Here is a 26348-nt window from a genome sequence, read left to right on the forward strand (position 1 = left end):
GAGGAGTGATCTCTACAACCCGGTAAATTGCTCCTTTGGCTAATGTGATTGATGACATACCCTGGGTTATCATTAGGGCTGTAAATTACATGGGATCAGAGTTGGCTTCATTTGGGTGTGTGCCGACATGGAGCTCCTAATAAATAACTGGATTTCTTTTGAAGTTTGGCTCGAGGTCATAATTTAATCAGGGCATCTGTCGGAACCCTGATACTGTGTATCTAATGGTGGGAAATGGGGAGGGGGAACTAGCATGTAAAGAAGACCAGAACTGTTTATACCAGTGATGCCAGGCATCTTCAAGGCCACTTGTCATGGGTGTGAGATTCCAGCAGCCTAAACAAGCCAGAATTTACCACAACATGGTAAACACTCTTCAGTTAATGTCTAAACAGTTAGAAGACCAATAAAATTGAGAGCAAGAGTTCAGACACCAAATGCGTCTCAGAATATTTATTTTTAAATAGGTTAGGGCACACGAGAGTAGATTTGTTAGAGTGTGCACAAGTCTACCACATGTGTCAACCCAGGAGCAAGTACAGCAGCAAACAGTGGTTTGTATCAAATAGTGGTTTTTATCTACAATAAAACAACCTGCTGAATTATTCCCATCATTGCATCTGCTGGTCAGTGTCAACTTGCAAAGCTTTCAAGTTGCCATGAGCAGGAGGGAGGGAGAACTGAAGTGAATTCCATACATTCTTCTGACCGCAATCAGAAGGAGGGTGTTAGGTTTCACAGTCAGCCAAAGTGGTTAATTGGAGAATGTGATTTATGACATGGCCAGAGAGGAGGGGAGAGACAGGGTCATAGGGGAACGTAAATCTATGTAGGATTAATCCTAACTGCATCCCAGTATTGCCGGAATGGTGATCCTAATAAATGACTATATTTCCTTTGAAGTTTGGATCATGGCTCATGAATCTTTCATCATAGGGCATCTTTCGGAAACTTGACAGTCAGCTCTTAAATTATCACCTTGACAAGATCGAATATCTGAGGGAAAACTATAGATGCCCAGGAAGACACCAGATAGTACAACAGTCCCAGGCATGGCAGGGCAATATTATGCTGTACCAAAAATGAAAAGTTCCAGTCTTGGGAGGACCAATCATCCACAGCTGTGTGGTTTTGCTAGGATTCAAACTGAGACTGTTTCTCCCCCATCCAACACCTTGAAGGCACTAGGACAAAAAATCAACAGTCAATGGCTGTACAATTGAATATCATCTGCATATGGATGATACCTGACTTGGAACTGAGAAGACCTGACGGAGGCACCTTAGCAGTAAAGTAAAAAGTAAAGTAAAGACAAAAGTAAAGTCTTACACTTAGGTAAGAAAAACCAAAAGTATTCATATAAACTGGGTGAAACCAGGCTTAATAGCAGTGACTGTAGAGAGATCTTGAAGTCTTAGTGGACAACCAGCTAAATATGAGCCAACAGTGTGCAGCAGTAGCCAAAAAAACCAATGCAATCCTAAATTGCATTAACAGAGGGGTACAATCAAGATCAAGGGAAATACTAATACCACTCTATAAAGCCTTAGTAAGACCACACCTAGAATCCTGCATCCAGTTTTGGTCACCACACTATAAAAAATATGTTGAGATTCTAGAAAAAGTGCAGAGAAGAGTAACCAGGATGACGAGGGAACTGGAGACTAAAACATATGAAGAACTGTTACAGGAACTGGGCATGGCTAGTCTAATGAAGAGAAGGACCAGAGGAGAAAAGATAGCAGTGTTCCAATATTTGAGGGGCTGCCACAGAAAGGAGGAGGTCAAGCTATTTTCCAAAGCACCTGAAGGCCAGACAAGGAATAATGAATGGAAACAGACCAAGGAGAGTTTCAACCTAGAAATGAGGAGGAACTTTCTGACAGATAGATAGATAGATTTAATTTAATAAAGTAAGGTTTGAACGAACTTTGTGTGTGCTGCGTTCTTTGGGGTCCGTAGCTGGGGCAGAACAACTACAGTCAAGGGGTTATAGCATAAGCAAAGCTGGCTCTGAGTATTCCTGTGGAAAGACTGCATTTTTCACCTTCCCTGGGTCCTCCTCCACTCGACAAGTTCATTACTGTCCAATGATATTAAAATCAGATGTTTTGGGAACAGCTCTTAAGTTTGGCATCACTTTGGTGGAGTTATACATTCTGATCTCTCAGCTCCGTCCTTGATTAGCTGGTCTGTTTCAAACTGACACCTCTGTTCCTGACATGCTGTCATTCCCCCCCTTTACTTCTCCAATCTCCCCCCCCCCCCCACCTTGTGTTTATAGCAGGATGCCAATGCAATGAAAAAAAAGCTGAGGATTACAGGCCTGACAGATGGTATCTTTCGCACAACAGTCAACGATAAAGAAAACCCACTTCTTAAGAAAAACACAGCGCTCAAACTTTTCTGTCTCTAACTAGTTTTTAGGCAACACTCCTGTAGAGTTAAGGCAGACTAACATCTTGCAAGAGTCTCCTGCCTATTGTAAAAGACCTGTTTCTGTCTCCCTTAAGATTTTTATTTCTCTTTTAGGGGAAATATTTTATCCTGCCTTTTTAAATATTTCTCAGAATGTTTCTTTCTTCTAGGAGGGGGTTGGCATTGGAGAAGTTGGAAACAAACTTTTCATCCCTTGCCATGTGCATTGGATCTTCAGGCCTTCCAGATTTACTACTGTGGGAAACTGGGAGGGGGGATTGTATGGAGCCGGGGTGATATATAGTCATAATAACATTCCTTTCTCAGAAAGTCAAGGTCATTTGCCCTGCACCTGGATGGTTGGAACTAGGAGGAATCTCCAGTTGGGACGGTGCTTGGATCGGATCATGTGATGGACATGTGGGTGCTGGGCAGAGATGTGGACTTTCCTTTGGGTGGGAAAAACCTGGAAGCTTTCAGATTTGGGTTTTCCCAGATGTGCCAATATGACATCTCTAATAAAATGGAACTTTGAGTAACCTCAGGCCTCGGAGTCTTCTTTCGTTGGGGTTGTTACTTGGAATCCTGACACACACTTACAAAAGTGCAACCAACTGCCATGTGCCATCATGACCCATTAGCACTCACACTACCTGAAGAAACAATGGAACAGGCCAAACTCCACCTTGAGTGCAGGTGTTCAGTTTCATTTAAGTGAATTATTTACTTCACGTTGACTCTCAAGTCCAGCTGCTCTGTGGATTGGCAGCAAGTGACACAAAAGTGTTTTTTCCTTTTCTGGTGTACAAGCAAAATGGAGTGCTAAGTGGGTGTGACTATTGCTTTCCCTTGCAATTATCAGAAAACAGTAGTTGTTGATGTATCCCCAGTGGATTTTAAGATACAAAAATCTTCCAAGAGAAAACGTGCTTTAAAAAAAAATATGCTTGGAGTTCTCCAGGTGGGGGCAGGCAATGCCACCTCACCTTGTCTTGCAAAGAGCTAACTCCTGGGTTCGAAGAGACTCAGCTATCCTTAATTTTCCCTTTGGTTGTGTCCGAAATACAGGTAAGAGGAAGCATATTTGATCTATTTTCCCTGAATCCATCCAGGTGGCATGCCCTGGGTTTATCCTGTTAAATCTCTGGTGAAATTGAAAGTGATGCCTGCAATTCAGCTTCTGCCCAATCTTGATTTTTTTTTTTATCCAGGAGGGATGGTGACAAGAATGACTGGGCTGCCTCTCCTGCTTCTTCTGCTTTTCTGGCTCCTGCCACCCATAACTGCTAAGAGGATGCATACCCTTTGTGTGCTGCCACAACGTTACAAGATTGAGGAACACTATTATAGGTCTGGGGATCTCATTATTGGTGGGAATTTGCACTTGGGGAACTATTGGGACCCTTACTTAGACTTTGTTAAAGACCCATTTTCTATCCCATATTTGTAAGTTTTGCCTGGAGGACAAATATCAAGGAGATTATTTGCTGTGTTTTCTCAGAAATATTTATTCTTGTGCTATTTGAACTTCCCAGTGCAGTTGGAACATCTTTGTGTTTTTCTCTATAAAGAGACAAATTGATAAAATAAGCTAGATGTTTGATCTTTCCAAAACTCTTCATCAGGAAGGCAATAAACAACATAAAGAGTGAGGAGGGACAACACTTTAAGAAGTATAATAACTTGACTTCCGGTTTGCGAGCCTCGGCGACGGCGGTGTTTCTTTAAAGACCGCCAGCCCCGCCGCCTGTAGAGCCGCCCCGCGATCGAGGAGCGGCTCGAAAACTCCAAAATCTTGAAGATTGAAGGAGAAGAGATAGCAGGGTACAGGTTGAGCCCCTGTAACCCCCCAGGGAACTGTTTCTGGGGAGGAAACAGGCGTGGCTCCCTTCCAACCTGCTGAAACTCCGGGCGGCGTGGGACGTTTCTGCTAATTAGCAGAACAAGCCGGCAGCAGCAAACTCTTAAAGCGAAAGGAACTAATTTTAACAAACAACGGAAATATCAACTTGAATCCAGAAACTTGAAAACTGCAAGTATCAGTGCTTTGTTGACTTTCTAATTTAAAAGAGAAAGTGAGTGAGTGAAAGTGATTTGAAAAAAAATGGCGCCCAGCATTTGAGTTAACGAGCTAATGAAAGTGGATTTGTGAAGCCTTCCTGCTTTGTTACAAAGTTATAAAGCTGCTACAAAGTTGCTCTATCTAAAGAAAAAATTTCTTTTTCTAAAATTTGACTTTGTTTTACTTCAGCTTCACTTGATTAAATCTGGGGGACTTTTTTAGAAGCTTTTGTGGAAGAGGGAAAGGAAAAAGAACTTCCCTCTTTAGAAAAATTAGCTTACGTGGCACAATGGCTTCAAAGAAGCAGGAAGGGAAGGCATCAGGGGGGGGATCCCCCACACATAAACATCAAACGCAACTTCCCCCTGCTCAACAGTTACAAACTCAGAAAAAAGAAATTGATGTGGGAGATTTAAAAGACTTTATTTCTAAAACTTTGGATGAAAAATTTCAAGAATCTCAACAGGAAATAGATCATAAACTTCAAAAATCACATGAGGAATTTCTGCAGGAAATTAATGAAGTTAAAGATATGGTGAAGCAGAATCAAAATATGGTGACCAAAAAAATATCAGAAGTGGCGTCTGGCCTGGCAAATTTTATTGGGAAAGTTGATTTTAAAGTTGAAGAACTCAAATTAGAAGTTAATGTTAGGATGAAAGATAATGACTATAAAATTGAAGAAGCTGATAATAAAATGCAGAGAATTGAAGATGAGATTGTCATGATACAATTCCGGGCGATGGAATTTGCCATACGGCTTCGGGGAATTCGAGAGGAGGAGAGACAGGACTTGAGACAAGTTTGCTCTGAAGCCTTGGCTAAGATCTTACAAGTTAACCCTGATCTGGTATTTCACAAAATAGATAAAATTTACAGAGTGAACTCTTGGGTGGCCAGACAAAGACAACTGCCTAGAGATGTGGTCATATATTTTACTGAGAGAGAAATTAGAAATGAAATCCTCCAAAAATCTTTTCACACCTCTGTACAAGTGGGGGGCTCACGACTTGTAATTTTTAAAGAATTACCTCCTAAAATGCTGAAAGCTAGAAAAGAATTTGGTTTTCTTGTTAAGGAATTGAAAGACTTACAGATACCCTTCCGGTGGGACGCGCCAGCTGGGATAATTTTTAGATATAAGGGAGAAGGATATCGATTGAATACTGTGGAGAAGGCACAACATTTTTATAGTACTATTCTTAAGGAAAGAACACCATCTCCACGTACATCTACAGTTTTGGAGATTAAGGAGAGTGAAGAGAGGCAATTGGAAGAACAGCCTAAGCAGGAATTAGAAAATGTGCAAGGTGCAGAAGGAGGTTTTCTGAGTGAGCCCTTGCTGGATTCTTCTCCAATTTTGGATTTGATTCAGTTGACTGAAGTTAAAGATCAACGTATAACTAGAGCTCAATCCAAATTACTTAAACAAAAGCAACAACAACAACAGGAAAGACAAGACAAGAAGGCAGCAAAGAGTACCCCACAAGAGAGTGGAGCTATGGGAGGAGCAAGATCGAAGCTCTTGGATGAACTTCAAATATTTTGCTCTGCGCTCCAGAAACAGGCCGATGACCCTTAAGTGTTTATCTTGGAATGTTAATGGGTTGAATTCAGCACAGAAAAGGAAGAAACTATTTACATATTTGAAACAATTTAATAATGATATAATATGTTTACAAGAAACGCATATTACAACTCAAGATCAGAAATATCTGATAAATTCAAAATTAGGAGTACATTATATATCTTCAACTTCGCAGAAAAAGAATGGTGTGGTTATTTATGTAAATAAAAAATTAACAGCAAAAGTTATAGAAGTAGATCAAGATGGTAGGTTTGTAGCAATTGAATTGCTTACAGCAAATGGTCAAATTCTTTTGATTGGAATTTATGCTCCCAACCAACAACAGGATTGTTTTTACAAGATGTTACATACTAAAATAGTGCAATGGGACTATAGATCTATTTTATTTATGGGAGATTGGAATGGAGTAATTGATTCTAAATTAGACAAAAAGAGCTTGGCAAAGTCTAGAATTAGACTACCGCAGACTTTTTTTGATTTGAAAGAAGATATGGAACTAAAAGATGTTTGGAGAATACATAATCCAAATGAATTGGATTACACTTTCTTTTCCGATAGACATAGATCCTTTTCTAGGATTGATTTTATCCTGTTGTCAAATGATCTACTTATTAAGACAAAAAGAACAAAGATTTTTCCAAGAACTTTGACTGACCATAGCCCTGTATGGATAGAAATTGAGATGGATAAGGTTGAGAGACGTTCTTGGAGATTAAATGAGAATTTGTTTAGATATGAAAAAAATACAATAGAACTTAAAAAGCATTTGAAAGAATTTTTTGAGATAAATTTGAATAAAGGTACCCCAATTGAAATTGTTTGGGACGCTAGTAAAGCTTATATGAGAGGGGTACTTATCTACATGAATTCTAAACATAGACTGTTCCGACAAAAGAAAAGATCTGAGTTGGAAATGGAAATAAAGAATAAGGAACAATTACTTATTAAAAACCCAACAGATGAAAGAATACGAAGTGCTATAAAACTTTTGAAAGACCAATTTCAAATGCTTATGGCGGAACAAGTTGCAACAAGTTTACAATACGCGAAGCATAATACATTTTGCAATGCCAATAAACCGGGCAGATGGTTGGCTTACACACTGAGGAAAAAACAAAGTATACGGACTATTGATAGTATTAACATTGGAGGGAAAGAAATTTTTCAACAAAAATTAATTAAAGAAGCTTTTGTGGATTATTATACTAAATTATATGCCAAAGAAGAGGTGCAGAATGGACTTATAGAAAAATATTTAAAGGATAAGAGAGTTACAAAAATTACTGATCAACAAAAGGAAAGAATGAATTATCCTATAACAGAGGAGGAGATAATAGCAGCAATTAAGCAGCTAAAAACAGCCAAAGCTCCTGGCACGGATGGTTTGACTGCAGTGTATTACAAAACTTTACAAGCTGAAATGGTGGAACAACTTAGAGACTTATTTTGCAATATTCAACAAGGGGGTAAAATACCCCCATCTTGGACAACTGCTTATATATCTCTGATACCAAAGGAACAAGTTGGTCCTAAAAAACCAGAGAACTACAGACCAATATCTCTTTTGAACACAGACTATAAAATTTATGCGAAGGTATTAGCCAACAGGTTGATGCCAGTAATCCAAAAAGTAATTCATGAGGACCAAGCGGGATTTATTGAGGGCAGATATATGAAGGATAATGTAAGGCAAGTAATAGACTTATTGGAATATCTTGATAAGAATAAACAGATTTCTGCAGTGCTGGTTTTTTTGGATGCGGAGAAAGCCTTTGATAGAGTGGATTGGAACTTTCTATTAAAGACTTTAAAAAAGATGGGCTTTGGGGACCAATTTATACAGTCGATCTCAGCAATTTATCAAGAGCAAAAAGCACAGATTATTATTAATGGAAGTTTGACGACAGAGTTTAAAATTGAAAAAGGAACAAGACAGGGATGTCCGTTGTCCCCACTTTTATTTATATTAACATTGGAAGTCTTGCTAAATACAATACGGGACTCAAAAATTTTGAAAGGTATAGTGATAAGGCAAGAGGATTATAGAATAAAGGCATTTGCAGATGATCTGGTTGTTACCCTATCACAACCAATGGAATCAATAATCCTGATGAACGACATTATACAAGACTATGGTAGAGTTTCAGGTTTTAAACTGAACTCAAAAAAGACTAAAATGATAGTTAAGAATATGACACAAGATCGTAAACACGAGCTTGAAAGGAGGGCAGGTTTTGAAATTGTACCTAAGGTAAAATATCTTGGAATTCAGGTTGCAGAATCAAATATGAAATTGTTTCAAAATAATTATGAGGTGTTGTGGCGAGAGGTTCAGAAAGACATGGAGACTTGGAAAAAGCTGCAACTGTCTTTACTTGGAAGAATAGCAGCAGTTAAGATGAATATTTTGCCAAGATTTCTGTTTTTGTTCCAAATGATTCCGGTGCTTAAAAGTGACAAACAACTGAAAGTCTGGCAGTCTGGTGTGAATAAGTTTGTCTGGAACGAGAAAAAGCCGAGAGTGAAATTGAAAATTATGCAAGATGTTCCAGAAAGAGGAGGCCTTAAACTCCCAAACCTACAGTTATATTATGATGCAGCAGCTTTAACTTTAACAAGTGACTGGTTTGGAAATAAAAAGGCTGGAATATTGAATGCAGAAAGTTTTGATCTTGAATTTGGATGGCATGCTTACTTATTCTATGAAAATAAAGTGGATAAAGTATTTAAAAGTCATATACTTAGAGACTCCTTGATGAAAGTTTGGAAGAAGCACCGACTCAAATGGGATTATAAAATACCGCTATGGCTGGATCTTGGTCATACCTTGTGGAATACAAATATAATGTCACTCGGGGGGTTTTTATATAAAGAGGTTCTTTTTACAGATGCGGGCAGATGGCAGCTGAAGACATTGCAGACACTGTTGGACGAAGGGATTAATTTAACCTGGTTACAATATAATCAATTACAAATGAGATGGAAAGAGGACCAAAAAACTGGTATTATGTTGCATGAGGAAGAATTGGTTAGACATATAAGAGAGAAAGGTCCAATGCATATTAAAAGGCTTTATAATGTTTTGTTAGAAAGAGATTCAGAAACGGAATTAGTTAAAGATTGTATGATTAAGTGGGCACAGAATTTTGAAGAACCAGTGATGCTGGAAACTTGGGAAAAAATTTGGGTTCAGAATGTTAAATTTACACAGTCGCAAAACCTGAGAGAAAATTTTTATAAAATGTTTTATAGATGGCATTTAGATCCTAAAAAGTTGTCATGTATGTACCCTAATGTTCAGCCAAAATGTTGGAGATGCGAATGTTTGGATGCTACGTATTATCATGTATGGTGGACCTGTAGGAAAGTTAAGGCTTTTTGGATAAAAATTTGGTGGGTCATGCAGAATGTTTTGAAGAAAAAAATTCAGTTTTCTCCACAATTGTTTTTATTGGGTATAGTTAAGGGTTTTACACGGGGTGAAATAAAACTAATATTGTATATGATAACAGCAGCAAGATTGTTGATAGGTAAATACTGGAAGAATGAAGCTTTGCCTACTATCGAGGAATGGACTTTGAAGATGGCCAGTTTTGCAGAGATGGCGAAGATTTCAGCGTATTTAAAAGATTGTTCACAAGAGACTTATGAATGGGAATGGAAAAGGTGGATAGAATATGTTCAGAACAAATACCAAACTAGAAAGTATCAAATAGCTTTTATTTGAAAATAATGTATTAGAAATATTTTAATGTAAAGAGACAAAGAGGAAAAATTATATAGGGGGAGGGATGGGTTCAGGTTTATTTATTAGTGTTATTAGTTATGAGTATGTAATAGGGAAGTCTGGGGGGGGAGGGTTAGGGAGGGTTAGGGAGGATGGGAAGTTTGGGGAGGGTGGTGGGGGGGTGAAAAAAGGGGTGAAAATGTAATTGTAAAACTTTTGCAATAAAAAAAAAAAAGAAGTATAATAACTTTATTGTCATTGTATGTATACACAGTATAACCATTCAACGAAATTCACTTAACACCCAAAGACCAGGTTCAACACACATAACAATCCCCAAACACATTCCTACCCACCACAAATTCCCTACCCCTAAACCACCCAAACATCCACACAACAGACCAAGTAATGCTGTCCAACAGAACACCTCTATCTTGTCAGACATACACCTATCTCCTAAAATGATGGCCGTCACAGAATAAAGAGTTGAAAGGACCTTGGAGGTCTTCTCATCCAACCCCCTGTTCAATTAGGAAACTCTATACCAGGGTTGTCAAACTTGATTTCATTGAGGGCTGCATCAGGGTTGTGTTTGACCTCAGGGGGGCATGGCTGGGTTGGGGGTTGTTAAGGATATTGTTGTGTTAACCAACCAGCAGAGCGCAGAGCACAGGGAAACGGTGCTGAGAGCAGTACGCACCAAAAGGAAGCTCGGGTAGTTAAGTAGAATAGCGGGGAGGGGGATCAGTTTTTACCACTAACAGTTCGCCCGAACCGGTGCAAACCGGTAGCATTTCACCACTGGTGTAGTGGCACAGAGATGCAGGCATTGTTTTTCTGTTGTTTTCTCCTCCTGGAAACTCATAACTTTCACATTATTTGATTTCTGCAAGTTAAAACCAGAAGTATTTCAAAGAAGTACTGTATGTATTTATTTATTTATTTATTTTATTTAGATTTATATGCCGCCCTTCTCCGGAGACTCAGGGCGGCTTACAATGCGCTAAGCAATAGCCTTCATACTTTTGTATATTTATACAAAGTCAGCTTATTGCCCCCACAAACCTGGTCCTCATTATACCCACCTTAGAAAGGATGGAAGGCTGAGTCGACCATGAGCCTGGCGAGATTCGAACCTGCAGTAATTGCAGGCAGCTGGTCTTAATAACCAGCTTAATAACAGGGTGCCTTAGACCACTGTACTACCAAGGCTCATTATGAATGTATGAAATTATTATATGAAATCTCATCATCAATTGACTTGGTTCTCCAGTTGTAGATTAACTTAGAACTCCTCATTTTTTGAGCCGGATAAGTGAGCCTGACATCTTGAGATACCCTCCTGCCTATTGTGAAGAACCACTGAAGAAGTTGAAACCTAAGTTTTTATCCCCTGCCACGTGGGGATAAATAAACCAGGTATTCCATCCAAATATTGGTTTGATTATTCACACTTGCCATGTGCCACCATGCTGCATTAGCACTCATCCTATCTGAACAATGCAGGTCAAACTCCCCCTTGTGTGTTTCATTTACGTGAATTACTCACTTCATTTCGCCTCTGAAGTTCAGCTGCTCTGTGGAACAACCACAAGAGGCACAAAAGTGTTTTTTTTCCTTTCTGGTGCACAAACAAAATGGAGTGCTAAGTGGCTGGGACTATTACTTTTCCTTGCAATTATCAGAAGAACAGTAGTTGTTGATGTATCCCCAGTGGATTTTAAGATACAAAAAATCTTCCAAGAGAAAACCTGCTTTAAAAAAAAATATGCTTGGAGTTTTCCAGGTGGGGGCAGGCAATGCCACCTCACCTTGTCTTGCAAAGATCTAACTCCTGGGTTTGAAGAGACTCAGCTATCCTTAATTTTCTCTTTGGTCACAGCCCAAACACAGGTAAGAGGAAGCATATTTGATCTATTTTCACCCCCAATCCATCCAGGTGGAATGCCCTGGGTTTATCCTGTTAAATCTCTGGTGAAATTGAAAGTGATGCCTGCAATTCAGCTTCTGCACAATCTTGATTTCTGATCTAGGAAGGAAGGTGACAAGAATGACTGGGCTGCCTCTCCTCCTCCTGCTGCTCTTCTGGCTCCTGCCACCCATAACTACTAAGATGATGCAAACCCTTTGTGTGCTGCCACAACGTTACAAGATTGAGGAACCCTATTATAGGCCTGGGGATCTCATTATTGGTGGGAATTTGCACTTGGGGAACTATTGGAACCCTTACTTAAACTTTGTCAAAGACCCATACCCATTTTCTATTCCGTATTTGTAAGTTTTACCTGGAGGACAAACATCTAGGTGTTTGTTTGCTCCGTTTCTTCAGAATATCTGTTCTTATGATGTTTCGATTTCCTAGTGTAGTTCAAATCTTTGTGTTTTTCTCAAAGAAGAGACAAACTGATTAAATGGGTTAAATCTTTCCAGAACTCTTCATCAGGAAGATAATATACCACATAAAGAGTGAAGAGGGGCAACACTTTAGGGACTTTACTAACCTAGTGAAGAAGTTGACTTAAAATGTTAATTTGGACAGAAAGTCATGACCCAAGGAAAAGAACAACATTTTTCCAGTGTAGGGTACTGCAAAATTTTATATTCAGTTATTATCAATTTTATATTCAGCAGTGCTTCAGAATAATTGTCCTCAATAAATATTTGCTGTGTTTCTCACTGGAGTCTTGTGCTCAGCAGTGGTTGCCAGATGTGAAGAAGCTGCTCCAAAGAGAACAAAAAGAGAACAAAATTAGTTTAGTTTACTAGAAGAGAAATTGGATAGAATTGCAAACACTGAGGTGAAGTGAAGAAGTGAGGGATGACAGAGGGATATAAAATGGACGATGATATGAATAGGCAGACTTTTCTCCTTTCTCACAAAGTTTAATCAAAACCCCATTAATATTTGGAATTTCCCGCTCCAAAAATAACCCCACAAAAGAGCCTGGATAGCTCTGCAGACAAGGCACTGTAATTTAACACCAGCTGTCTGCAATTAAAGTAAGTTCGAATCTTGCCAGGCTCAAGGTTGACTCAGCCTTCCATCCTTTCTAAGGTAGGTAACTTGAGGACCCAGTTTGTGGGGGCAATAAGCTGACTTTGTATAAAATATACAAAAGTATGAAGGCTATTGCTTAACGCACTGTAAGCCGCCCTGAGTCTCCGGAGAAGGGCGGCATGTAAATCAAATTAAAAATTTAAATAAAAAAATAAAAAAGAAGACAAAGCAAACTTCACCAGGACACACATGCTTTGAGGTAATGTTTCACAATGTTTCTCTCACTGTAGACCCACAGCCAACAACTACCAGCAGTTCATGGCCCTGGTGTTTGCAGTGACAGAGATCAACAAGGATCTGGTTCTCCTCCCCAACATCACTCTGGGCTTCCACATGTATGACAATGCCAATTGGAACAAGAGAGTTTACTTGATCAACCTCTTTCTGCTCTCCACACATGACCAAATAGTTCCAGGTTATAAATGTGACCAGAAGGACACTCTCATCTCTGTGATTGGAGGTGATGACCCCACATTCTCAATGTAGATCGACTCCATCTTCAGCATCTTCAAGGTCCCACAGGTAAGCAGGTTCTTTTAGAAATAGTTATAGGGGAGGTAAACTACAGAAGCGAACAGAAAACTAGAAGATGACACCAAATGGATTGGTCATTAATACCATGTGATTTAGAGAATTAATGGAACAGTTGGCTTCATTGTTATATTTGCTGTTTCAAGATATATTTTATAAAACACCTAAGTGATGCATAATATACTATTCCAAGAGGAATTCCTTCCTAAAGTATAATTCATAAAAGAGTCACTCTTTCATTGCAGTTTATTCCCTGTACCAGATTTAGGATTTGTTTCCTTGGATTCTGACATGTCACAAGCAGGGAAAATATGTTAATTGCTGGCTCTTCCTAAGAAAGGAAGAAGCTTATCTCTCTAAATGACTCAGATGGATTGATGGGGTCAATAAACTACACTATGGGGACCCCTAAAGTCACCATCAATCTTTACTTTTGTCTTTTAAAGAAGATTCTCCCTTTTTCCAGCTCAGTATTGGCTTTGAGTACATTCAGGGAGACCGAAGAGTTTATCCTTCCTCCTTCCGGATTAATCCCAAGGAATTTCCTCAGTTTGTGGGTTTAGTCCAGATGCTCCTGTATTTCCAGTGGAACTGGGTTGGGTTTATTTATTTATTTATTTATTTATTTATTTATTTATTTATTTATTTATTAAATTTCTATACCGCCCTACTCCCGAAGGACTCAGGGCGGTGAACAGCCAAGATAAAATACAGATAATACAAATATTAAAAAAAATCCCTTAAAATTATTAAATATTTCGACCGAAACACAGATTAAAACACCCAATTTGTAAAATCATGAATTAAAAAATTTAAAAATTTAAAAGATGGGAGTTAGGCCAGGCCAGCTTGCTGAAATAGAAAAGTTTTGAGAGCACGGCGAAACGTGCGCAGGTCCGGGATCTTCCGTATCTCTGGGGGGAGCTCGTTCCAGATGGTAGGTGCCCCAACAGAGAAGGCTCTCCCCCTGGGGGCCGCCAGTCGACACTGTTTGGCCGACGGCACCCTGAGGAGCCCCTCTCTATGGGAGCGTACTGGTCGGTGAGAGGCTATTGGTAGCAGAAGGCGGTCTCGTAGATATCCCGGTCCGATGCCATGGAGTGCTCTAAAGGTGGTAACCAAAACCTTGAAGCGCACCCGGAAGACCACCGGGAGCCAGTGCAGCTCGCGCAGGAGGGGGGTCACATGGGAGCGCCACGTCGCTCCCATAACCACCCGCGCAGCCGCATTCTGGACCAGCCGGAGCCTCCGGGTGCTCCTCAAGGGGAGCCCCATGTAGAGAGCATTGCAGTAGTCCAAGCGGGAAGTAACGAGAGCATGAGTGACCGTATTTAACGAGTCCCGATCCAGAAAGGGAGGCAACTGGCAAATCAGGCGGACCTGATAAAAAGTCCCCCTGGCCACGGCCGTCATGTGCTCTTCTAAAGACAGCCGTGAGTCCAGGAGGACACCCAAGTTGCGAACCCTCTCCGTGGGGGCCAGTGACTCGCCCCCAATAGTCAGTGATGGCAACAACTGACTATATCGGGATGTCGGAAACCACAGCCACTCGGTCTTGGATGGGTTGAGCCTGAGTCTGTTTCTCCCCATCCAGATCCGCACAGCCTCCAGGCACCGGGACATCACTTCAAGGGCATCATTGGGGTGGTCCGGGGTGGAGATGTACAGCTGAGTATCATCAGCGTACTGGTGGTACTTCACCCCGAAACCACGGATGATCTCACCCAGCGGCTTCACATAAATGTTGAACAGAAGGGGTGAGAGGACCGACCCTTGTGGCACCCCACATACAAGGGGCCTCGGGGTCGACCTCTGCCCCCCTGTCAACACAGACTGCGACCGGTCAGAGAGAAAGGAGGAGAACCACCGTAGGACGGTGCCCCCCACCCCTAACTCCTCTAGCCGGTGCAGCATGATACCATGGTCGATGGTATCAAAAGCCGCTGAGAGGTCTAATAGGACCAGGACAGAGGAACAACCCCTGTCCCGAGCCCTCAAGAGATCATCAACCAACGCGACCAATGCCGTTTCCGTGCTGTACCCAGGCCTGAAGCCCGACTGGAACGGATCCAGATACGATTCATCCAGGTACTGGGGGAGCTGTCGCGCTACCACACTCTCAACAACCTTCGCAACGAAGCGAAGGTTGGAGACTGGACGATAATTTGCCAACACTGCCGGGTCCAGGGAAGGTTTCTTGAGGAGAGGCCTCACCACCGCCTCTTTCAAGGCGGCAGGGAAGACACCCTCACTCAAGGAAGCATTTATAATCCCCTGCAGCCAGCCTCGTGTAACCTCCTGAGAGGCCAGCACCAACCAGGAGGGACACGGGTCCAGTAAATATGTGGCTGAGCTCAGTCTGCCCAGTATCCTGTCCACGTCTTCGGGCGTCACAGAATCAAACTCTTCCCAGATAATACTCACAAGACCTGCCTCTGTCCTCCCCGCTGAATCTACCCAGTCAGAGTCCAGATGTTCCCGAATCTGAGCGATTTTGTCATACAGATACTGTACAAAATCCTCGGCTCTACCCTCCAAGGGGTCCTCCCGCGCTTCCTGGTGGAGCAGGGAGCGGGTCACCCTAAACAGGGCGGCCAGGCAATTATCTGATGACGCAATAAGAGTGGCAAAATAGTTATACTTCGCCATTTTTATCGCCACCAGGTAGGTCTTAATATGAGACCTTACCAGTGTTCGGTCAGATTCAGAATGGCTGGCCCTCCAACCACTCTCCAGGCGTCTTTTCCGGCGCTTCATCTCCCTCAGCTCCTCGGTGAACCAAGGAGCCAGGCGAGATCGACGCCGGGTCAGAGGCCGCAAAGGCACGACCCGATCCAAAGCTCCAGCAGCCGCCCTATCCCAGGCGGCCACCAGCTCCTCAGTCGAGCTGTGTGCCAAAGCCTCAGGAAATGGCCCAAGCTCCGTCTGGAACCTATCAGGATCCATCAGGCGCCTGGGGCGGTACCACCTCAATGGTTCTGCCTCCCTGCGGCGGGGTGCGGCGGTTCGAAGGTCAAAGCGAAGGAGGGAGTGATCTGACCATGACAAGGGCTCGATCACTATATCCCCTATCTCAAGATCACTCAACCACTGACCAGAGACAAAAACCAGGTCTAGCGTGTTTCCCCCCGTGTGAGTAGGGCCATGAACTAACTGGGTCAGGTCCATAGCCGTCATGGAAGCCATGAACTCCCGAGCCATCTCAGACGCCTCACCGACGGATGGCAGGTTAAAATCCCCCATGACCATAAGCCTGGGGGTGTCAACCGCCACCGCGGCTATAACGTTGAGCAGCTCAGGCAGGGCTGCCGTCACGTGGCAGGGAGCCAGGTACGTAACCAGCACACCCATCTGCACCCCATTATTGCCTCTGATAGCGAGAATGGAGTACGATTCATCTCAACTCTGAGACCCATGCTCATGGAGAATGAGATATGCCTGGCCTTCACTCGAATGCTGAAACATAATTTTTCTCCTTTGGATGTGAAAAAATTCACTTTATATTCAGAAATATGGGTTAATGTTGAAGTTATTCTTTCCTTTGGAGAACCTGACATTGTTCAAACATTTCTTTTGGCTCTGGAGTTTAATGTATTTCGTCCAATTCCACATCCAAAAGTTTGGATCTTAACTTCATATTGGAAACCACATATAAACCATCTTCAAAATACACAGAAAGCCTTAAAGCATTTGCATGGGTCTCTGCATTTTAGGGACCACAGCGGAGATATCTCAGAATTCAGAAATTTCCTCCTGTCTTTAGATCCTTTGAACCCACAAGGAGATATGATTCTCCCACTGTGGTGGGAGAGGATCTTTGGCTGTGAGTTCCACAAACCAGGTCACTATTTTATAAAATGGAAGAAATACTGTACAGGAAAAGAGAATTTACAGCATCTGCCCACCTACGTGTTTCAAACAAGCATGTCAGGTGAAAGTTACAATGTCTACAATGCCATTTATGTTCTGGCACATGCATTACATGCAGTGTTTGAATCTGGATCAATACTAGCCAGGATGAGGCTTGGAATGGAGATTTCCAGTGTTCAGTCATGGCAGGTAATCTCTATCACTTTGTATTCATAGATTTTAGGGAGGAAGCTTCTTATATGTATCATTTGGAATATTCATTAAATACAGTGTCATACAGTTTCTGTATGCTTGTAATACAATTCTGCAATATGCATCACAACGTATTAAAACAACGATTATTGAAAAAAAATAATCTGAATTTAGTATATATGTGGTTGGAAAGAGGAAGAGAGGAAAAAAAGAAGAACTGCAAAATAGTCATCTGTAAAATCTATAGAGAATATATCTTCAAAGGTTACCTATGTTGCCTACTTGTCTGCTAGGTTTATCAGGAATCTGTTTGATCTTCCATTTGATGCAGTTTGTCTCCCAGTTATTTATTTATTTATTTATTTATTTATTTATTTATTTATTTATTTATTTATTTATTTATTTATTTATTTATTTATTTATTTATTTATTTATTTTTCTCCCCAAGGACTCAGGGCGGCTTACAAAAAAACGGAACAAAAATTACATAAACATTAAAATCCAATTAAAAATTAATTAAAATTATTTAAAATCACCCCTACGGATCAGCCCATTTGATGAAAGAGCCACGTCTTCAATTCGCAGCGGAAGGAGAGGAGGTCAGGGGCTGTCCTAAGGCCGGTGGGCAGCCCATTCTAGAGGGTCGGCGCTCCCACAGGGAACGCTCTCCCCCTAGGGGTCACCAGCCGACATTGTCTGGCTGACGGCACCCTGAGGAGGCCCGCTCTATGGGAGCGCACAGGACGATGGGAGTGACAGTTGATGTCACAGTAGTAGTAGTAGATCCAGGTCTATAGAGCCTGCGTCTTGAGCACACTCTTGTACTGCAGTGAGACTTGGACCCTCTACACATAGCAGGAGAGAAAGTTAAACACCTTTCATATGCGCTGTCTCCGACGTATTCTCGGCATCACCTGGCAGGACAAAATTCCAAATAGCGTAGTCTTGGAACGTGCTGGAATTTCTAGCATGTATACACTATTGAAACAGCGATGTCTATGCTGGCTGGGGCATGTCGTGAGAATGGCTGATGGTCGGATTCCGAAAGATCTCCTGGATGGAGAATTAGTGCAGGGAAAGCGCCTCAGAAGGAGACCACAGCTGCGATATAAGGATATTCTAATCTGAGGATATTCTATTCTAGTCTAATCTGTTTTGTGTCTGAGAAACCACAAAATGATAGAAGCCAGGTTGCCTTATGTATGGTTTTCAGCCAATTATTCCAATTTCTGAAGGTCACTTTTGTTTCAGCTTCTTCCTTATTTGATGAATGTCCAGTTCAATAACAGTGCTGGAGAGGAAGTCTCCTTCTCAGAAAAAGGACTGGGATCTGCTCGTTATGACCTTCTCAATTGGGTTCGCCTCCTCAATCGATCAATTGTCCTTCTGAAAGTTGGGCAAATAAATCCTGGGGCTCCCTCAGGCCAGGATGTCACCATTCACTCTGATGCAATTATCTGGCCTACAAAGGTGAGCTGGAAGATTCATTCTCTCCTGGGGATGCAGAATGTCCCAACTGGAAAATAGTACTATTGAATGATATTTAGTGAAAAAATGTGCTTTGCATGGAAGACATTTGAATTGTGTCACAATTGGGAAGAACTTCTGTAACCCATTTGGCCATTTGAGCAGATAACTGTGATTTCTAAGGTCCATTCCCATTGTAAAATCCAACACACGATCCAAAACCCAATCATCAGGGCTCACTGCAATGATTTGTTTTATTTAATAGTAAATTTATCTAATGTTAATGTAATTATTTAATTTAATTATTTATTTAATACAATTGAGAGAGTCCAGAGATATTTCACAAGAAGAGTCCTCCACTCCTCCACTCGCAGCAGAATACCTTATACCACCAGACTTGAAATTTTGGGCTTAGACAATTTAAAACTATGCCGCCTTCAGTCTGACCTAAGTGTAGTTCATAAAATTATCCACTACAATGTCCTTCCTGTCAATGACTGCTTCAGCTTCAACCACAACAATATACGAGCACACAATAGATACAAACTTATGGTAAACCGCAGCAAACTCGATTGCAGGAAATATGACGTCAGTAACAGAGTGGTCAATGCCTGGAATACACTTCCTGACTCTGTAGTTTCTTCCTCAAACCCCCAAAACTTTAACCTTAGACTGTCTACTGTCGACCTCACCGCATTCCTAAGAGGTCTGTAAGGGGCGTGCATAAGCGCACCAGCGTGCCTACCGTCCCTGCCCTAATATTCCCTTTTACTCATATCCATTTCATGTATTAATAGCAATAGCACTTATATACCACTTCATAGTGCTTTTACAGACCTCTCTAAGCAGTTTACAGAGTCAGCATATTGCCCCCAACAATCTGGATCCTCATTTTACCCACTTTGGAAGGATGGAAGGCTGAGTCAACCTTGAGCCGGTTTTTTTTTTTTTTTTTAAGTTTGATTTATATGCCGCCCTTCTCCGGAGACTCAGGGCGGCTTACAGTGCGTTAAGCAATAGCCTTCATACTTTTGTATATTTTTACAAAGTCAGCTTATTGCCCCCACAAACTGGGTCCTCAATTTACCTACCTTAGAAAGGATGGAAGGCTGAGTCAATCTTGAGCCTGGCAAGATTCAAACTTACTAATTACAGAGAGCTGGAGTTAAATTACAGTGCATTAGTCTGCTGAGCTAGCCAGCTAGCCAGTGAGATTTGAACTGCCGAACTGCAGCTAGCAGTCAGCTGAAGTAGCCTGCAGTGCTGCACTCTAACCACTGCACCACCTCGGTTGTTTATGTGTATGTTTATACCTATATCTGTTATCTAATATATGCTTGACAAAATAAATAAATAAAAATAAAATAAATAAAACAAATTTACCAATTCAAAATTGGTAAAACTCAAAATAATTCCCAACCCTTCTACTGTTACTATCCTCAATAAAAATATTGTACTAATTTAAAAAAACCCCATCAGGGTTTTTTTAAATATTTAAAAAATGTTTAAAAAACTCATATTTAAACATTTCAAGAGAGATGGAGAAAACGACACATTCGTACCTATGGACAGGTAATAGAAGATGTAATTCATAGATATTAAAAATTGGTGAAACTCAAATTAATTCCCAACCTTTCTCCTATTACTATCCTCAATAAAAAATATTGTATTAATAAAAAAAAACATCAGTTACATGGAAACAGAAACATTGATAAATCATACTGAGAATCAAGTTCTTCACGGTTGCCTTAATTATCACAAATTTCTTCTATAGTATGTTTCTGTTTTGCTAACACAATCCAACTCATCCAGGAACTTGGTTTCTTCTCAACGTTCACTTAGATCCTCATTGTTTCATAAATGTGTCACGTCTTCCTGTCAAGCCTGAATCTGACTGGGCTGTGGGTTGTTTCTATCATGGGTTATTCTCACATGAATTCAGGTTGACACAGTTTGGAGCTGAAGGGGGGAGAGCAGAGGTGAATGAGTCTTCAGCCAAAACAACAATTAGTTAACCAATGAGTCAGATACATTCCAATGGCCCGCTGGCCAGAGGAGGAGGAGAGAAGTCACCAAGCACCCAGCTCTTGTCCTGATTGGACAGTGTGACATATTGTTTTGGGAAAATGAGAAACTCTTACTTTAAGTGGGGTGGAAAACATGGGAACCTTTAGTACTGGCTTTCCACCAGTTTGTGCCAAGATGATGTATCTAAATAAATTTGTTCTTTGAGTAAGTAGAATGCCTCGGAATTCGATTTGTGATGGGTACATTAATTGGAACCTGACACTTTCTTTGCATGCCAAGATCTGTGCTATGATCTCCAGCATCCACTGGTGAGTCAGGAGTGCCACTGAACTGAATTCCCCAGGAGCTGATCCTGGTTTATGGTAAACCCTGGTGAACTATTTCTGAAGCTAGACACAGAATGTGGAAATGGATAAGTGAAGCATGTCCATCGCTTAAGGCCATCTCAAGAATTTCTCTTTTCTTTCTTAGAAGAAGCCCTTTGCCAGGTGTGGCATGAAGAGATGCCGTGCAGGAGAGAGGAGAAGAGTTCCAGAGGGTGAGCAGATTTGCTGCTACCTATGTACCTCTTGTCCAGGAGGGACTATTTCTAATCAGACAGGTAGAGCAGACTTCAAATGTGGGCCTTCCAAGATCAAGGAAGTCATTCTGTAGATCAAAATATTGATATTTTTTTTTAATCATTGTTCATAGAATTTATAAGCTTCAAAGTTTCAGGGTACAACTTATGAGTTCTCAACCAGCATTTTAACTCTTATTGTTATGTTTCATAAGGATAACCAAGCAACTATGTTTTCCTAAAGGAGTGGGATATGTCATTCAATCTTTCACCTTTTTTATTTAGGATATGCTTCTTTTGTCAGCATTATCAATCTCCCAGGAAATTGATAGATCTGTCAGAGGAAGAGGATATCCACTTAGAATATAATATAATATAATATAATTTTTTTAATTGGCCAAGTGTAATTGGACACACACGGAATTTGTCTTGGTGCATACGCTCTCAGTGTACATAAAAGAAAAGATACGTTCATCAAGAATCACAAGGTACAACACTTAATGATAGTCATAGGGTACAATGGTATATTTATCCATATACGCGAATCCTCCCCCCCCCCAAATCTGAATCAACAGATTTGCAGTACTGGTAGTCCTTGAATGACAATCACAATTGAACCCAAAACTTCTATTGCTAAATGAGTTTTGCCCCATTTTACAAACTTCCTTACCACAATTATTAAATGAATCAAGCTGTTAAGTTAGTTAACATGGTTGTTAAGGGAATTTGGCATCCCCCTTGACTTTGCTCATCAGAAGGTTGAAGATGACCCCAAGACACTGGAACTGCCATAAATATGAGCCAATTGCCAAGCATCTGAATTTTGATCATATGATCATGGGAATGCTGCCCTTTTTCCAGAGCAAACTGGCTAGGTCAACTGGAGATGAATAGATCCATGTCTCTGGCAAATCTATCCCTGGATTATTAATAATGGAGGGTTGGACTTTTTTGATCCGCCATGAAATGCTCTTTGAGAGTTGGCCCTAGCACAAAGGGGACAGTCATGTCACCCCTGGAGATGAGATAATGCTCATGGCAGATTACTCTTAAATCCTTACATAAAGACTCTTCATTTCAGATGCAGCTTATTGTGACCCCTGCCCAGAAGACCAATATCCCAACAAGCACAAGGACCACTGCGTTGCCAAGAGGATCCACTTCCTTGCCTATCAAGAGCCTCTGGGATATGCTTTAGTTTCTCTAGCTCTTTCTCTCTCTGTAACCACATCTGCAGTCCTGGTGATTTTCTGTAAACATCATGACACACCAATTGTCAAGGCCAACAACCGAGATCTCACCTACATCCTCCTGGTCTGCCTCCTGCTCTGCTTCCTCTGCTCCTTCCTCTTCATTGGACAACCCAGAAAGCTCACCTGTCTCTTCCGACAAACTGCCTTTGCCATTCTCTTTTCCCTTGCAGTTTCCTCCGTCTTGGCAAAAACTGTCATGGTAGTTCTGGCCTTCATGGCCACCAAGCCAAGGAACAAGGCAAGGAGATTCTTAAGAAAACCACTGACCAACTCCATTGTCTTAGGCTGTCCCCTGGTCCAAGCAGTTATTTGTACAATTTGGCTGGCAATTTCACCTCCATTTCTCAACTTGGACTTCCACTCCTTGTTTGGTGAGATCATCTTAGAATGTAAGGAAGGTTCAGCTTCAATGTTTTATGCTGTCCTCGCCTACTTGGGTTTCCTGGCCCTTGTGAGTTTCACAGTAGCATTTCTAGCTAGGAAATTGCCCGACAGTTTTAATGAAGCCAAGTTCATTACTTTCAGCATGCTGGTCTTTTGCAGTGTTTGGATCACTTTCCTCCCCACCTACCTGAGCACCAAAGGGAAGTCCATGGTGGCCGTGGAGATCTTCTCCATCTTGGCCTCTGGGGCTGGTCTCTTGGCTTGTATCTTTTTCCCCAAATGCTACATTATCCTACTGAGGCCCAATCTGAATCGTAAAGAGAATATCATGAGACAGAAGAAACTCTGATTTACGTGCATATTGGGAGCTTTGATTTTGGAACATTTTTGTTTTTAACTGATTTTTTTAAAAAAATGAAATGCTAAAAAATTGTTGTCCATTAAATAATTGGAAACAATGTGATTTTTGTTGATTGTCCCCAATGAGGCCCCAGCGATCAAGACAGCAGTAAACATTAATATTAAATATGTGGGTATTAGTTTGGCATCAGAGCGCCAGGTCCTGCGTGAGGCAATCTGCGCTGTGATTGGTTGCTGTGGGTGTGGAGGAAGAATTTCCCTTTTTCTCTGCTTTTTTCTTCTGTGTGCCTTATGTGCTCTGTGATTTACCTCAGGATGCTCCTGTTTGCCTGAATATCTAGTTTGCCATATATATAGTTGTAAAATAAATTCATTGATATAAAACGACAAGTTTGTATCACACCGTCTCTGACTCCATTTGGACACTGGCTGTGTAATTCCCTGACATACACCAGAAGCCCCTGCCCTTATAAATTATATAATGTAGTTTATATAATAAATTACCTATGGTGACTGACTTTTGTACTACATACAAACACACACAAAGTATATACAGCATTTCATGTTTCTCTTCTCTTGATATGTTCCCCTTCGTAGAAGAATTTTGGAATCAGGAGTGCTTAGGAATAATGGCCCTCAGTAAATATTTCCTGTGTTTCCCACTTGCACAGACATGAAGAAGCTGCTCCAAAGAGAATCAAATTGATTACATTACTAGAGGAGCAATTGGGTAGGACAGTGTTGGCGAACCTTTTTGTCCTTGCATGCCAAAAGTGTGTGTGTGTGTGCGTGTGCACTATCGTGCGTGCATGCCAGCACCCATAATGCAATGCGCGCCCCACCTGCACATGTGCACACAACCCCTCCCATGCTCCCCTGCACATGTGTGTCTCCCCACGCATGCACCCTGTTAAGGATATTGTTGTGTTAACCAACCAGCAGAGCGTAGAGCACAGGGAAACGGTGCTGAGAGCGATGAATAAAATACATACAAACTGGTTTATCAAAGTTTTTACTTTGTAGTGAAAAACAATCTCATAGTCTTTAAACAATCCAAGTCTTTGCCAGTAAAAACAGTCCAGTGATACAAAAGTCTTCTTACCATACTAAACAGCAGTAGATAATAAACAGCAGCACATTCACGCTGGTAACAGATCACGATGGTAGCATATCCACCCACGATGATAGCATCTCCACACACGATGGTAGCATATCATCAATGACTACATTTCACCTCCCTTCTTAAATACAGTTACAACAGAGCTTATCCAATCAGGATACAATGACTCAGCATTACAATGACTCAGCATTACAATGACTCAGCAGTACCTCTTAAAGTCATAGAATACATATTCATGTTAAAGTCATAGAACACATATATTGGCCATATATTGCCTGGACAACCTGTTAGGCATACACCATATCCTAACACACCCACCACACATACGCCCCCCACGCCCATTTTGGGCCTGGAAAACCTCCTGCACCAAACTCTGCTGGCCCAAAGCCTCCATCTGGGAGGGAGGAAATCCTCAAGCCGCTGCTCCTGTCACAGCTGAGGAAGCAGCAGTAGAAGAATTGCTGGGGAAAGGGGACACACTTCCCTCCCACCCCACCCAAGTGGCTTCTTGCGCAGCCCAAAGCCTCCAGTTGGGAGGGAGGATATCCTCAGCCCATTGCTCCTGCCGTGGCTGGGGAGGTAGCAGTGGAAGAATCGCCAGGATGAGGGGGCACGCTCATTCTTGCTGCCACCACCCCCTTGCCGGCAGCGGTTCTCGTGCTTCTGCTTCTCTCTCACTAATAGGAGCCACTGGGGGGGGGTAGCAGGCTTCAATCCCTCCCCCGGAAGCCTGGGGCCTCTAATCTGATACTAAGCACAGGAGCCCCCCAGGGTTGTGTGCTAAACCCTTTCCTTTATTCCTTATTCCTCATGGCTTAGGCCCAGGGTACTTGCAGGACCATCTCCAGCCGCTCTCCCATCATCCTGTGCGCTCTCACAGAGTGGGCCTCCTCAGGGCACCGTCAGTCAAACAATGTCGGCTGACGGCCTCCAGGAGGAGAGCATTCTCTGTGGGAGCCCTGACCCTCTGGAATGGATTGCCCACCAAGCTCAGGACAGCCCCCGACCTTCTTTCCTTCCATCGTGAGCTGAAGACGTGGCTCTTCCGTCAACTTAACTGATCCATTTGGGGGTGCACTGTTATAATTTTAAATTGTTTTAATAGGGTTGCTGATTTTAATTTTTATTTCATTGTGATTTGTATTGGAAATTGTCATTTTGTAAGCCGCCTTGAGTCCCCAGGGAGAAAGGCGGCATATAAATCGCAATAATAAATAATAAATAAATAAATACACACATGACTGCACCCCATTGTATAACACCAACACAATTATTAAATTTGCAGATGACACAACAGTGGTGGGGCTCATTAATAAGAACAATGAGTCTGCTTACAGAAAGGAAGTACAAGGGCTGACATTGTTGTTAAGGATATTGTTGTGTTACCAACCAGCAGAGTAAGTGCACAGAGAAACGGTACTGAGAGCAATGAATACAATACATACAAACTGGTTTAACAAAGCTTTTACTTTGTAGTGAAAAACAATTGCATAGTTTTTTTATCAATCCAAGTCTTTAGCCATTCAAATCAGTCCGAAGGTACAGATATCCTCTTACCATACAAACAGCAGTCGGTAATAAACAGCAATTCACGCTGGTAACAAATCACGATGGTAGCATATCCATCCACATCTTCACACACGACAGTAACAGGTCCAATCAACAAGTCAAGCAGCAAGTCAAGCAATGATGAGAGCAGGTCCAACAATGACTATAGCTCGGCTTCCTTCT

At 41.6% G+C, this 26348-nt stretch overlaps 1 protein-coding gene across 1 annotated transcript; it reads left to right on the forward strand.

Annotated features, from left to right (window-relative positions):
* The first annotated feature begins 11908 nt into the window (after positions 1-11908).
* On the forward strand, positions 11909-23486 carry LOC139313305 (vomeronasal type-2 receptor 26-like). The gene is made up of 4 exons (XM_070938853.1): positions 11909-12069; positions 13084-13313; positions 17148-17207; positions 22582-23486. The coding sequence occupies exons 1-4, from the start codon at positions 11909-11911 to the stop codon at positions 23484-23486; spliced, it is 1356 nt and encodes a 451-aa protein (XP_070794954.1).
* The last annotated feature ends 2862 nt before the right edge of the window (positions 23487-26348 follow it).

This window comes from Pituophis catenifer, unplaced genomic scaffold, assembly GCF_029215685.1.
Source record: "Pituophis catenifer annectens isolate HBS135680 unplaced genomic scaffold, rPitCat1.0.hap2 SCAF_1, whole genome shotgun sequence".
NCBI classification, from domain to species: Eukaryota; Metazoa; Chordata; class Lepidosauria; order Squamata; family Colubridae; genus Pituophis; species Pituophis catenifer.

Coding starts and splice junctions, on each gene's coding strand:
- LOC139313305 (XM_070938853.1), top strand. CDS start 11,909: ATGATGCAAACCCTTTGTGTGCTGCCACAACGTTACAAGATTGAGGAA. Junction 12,070..13,083: donor CCATTTTCTATTCCGTATTT/GTAAGTTTTACC, acceptor CTCTCACTGTAG/ACCCACAGCCAACAACTACC. Junction 13,314..17,147: donor TCTCATCTCTGTGATTGGAG/GTGATGACCCCA, acceptor TCCTGTCTTTAG/ATCCTTTGAACCCACAAGGA.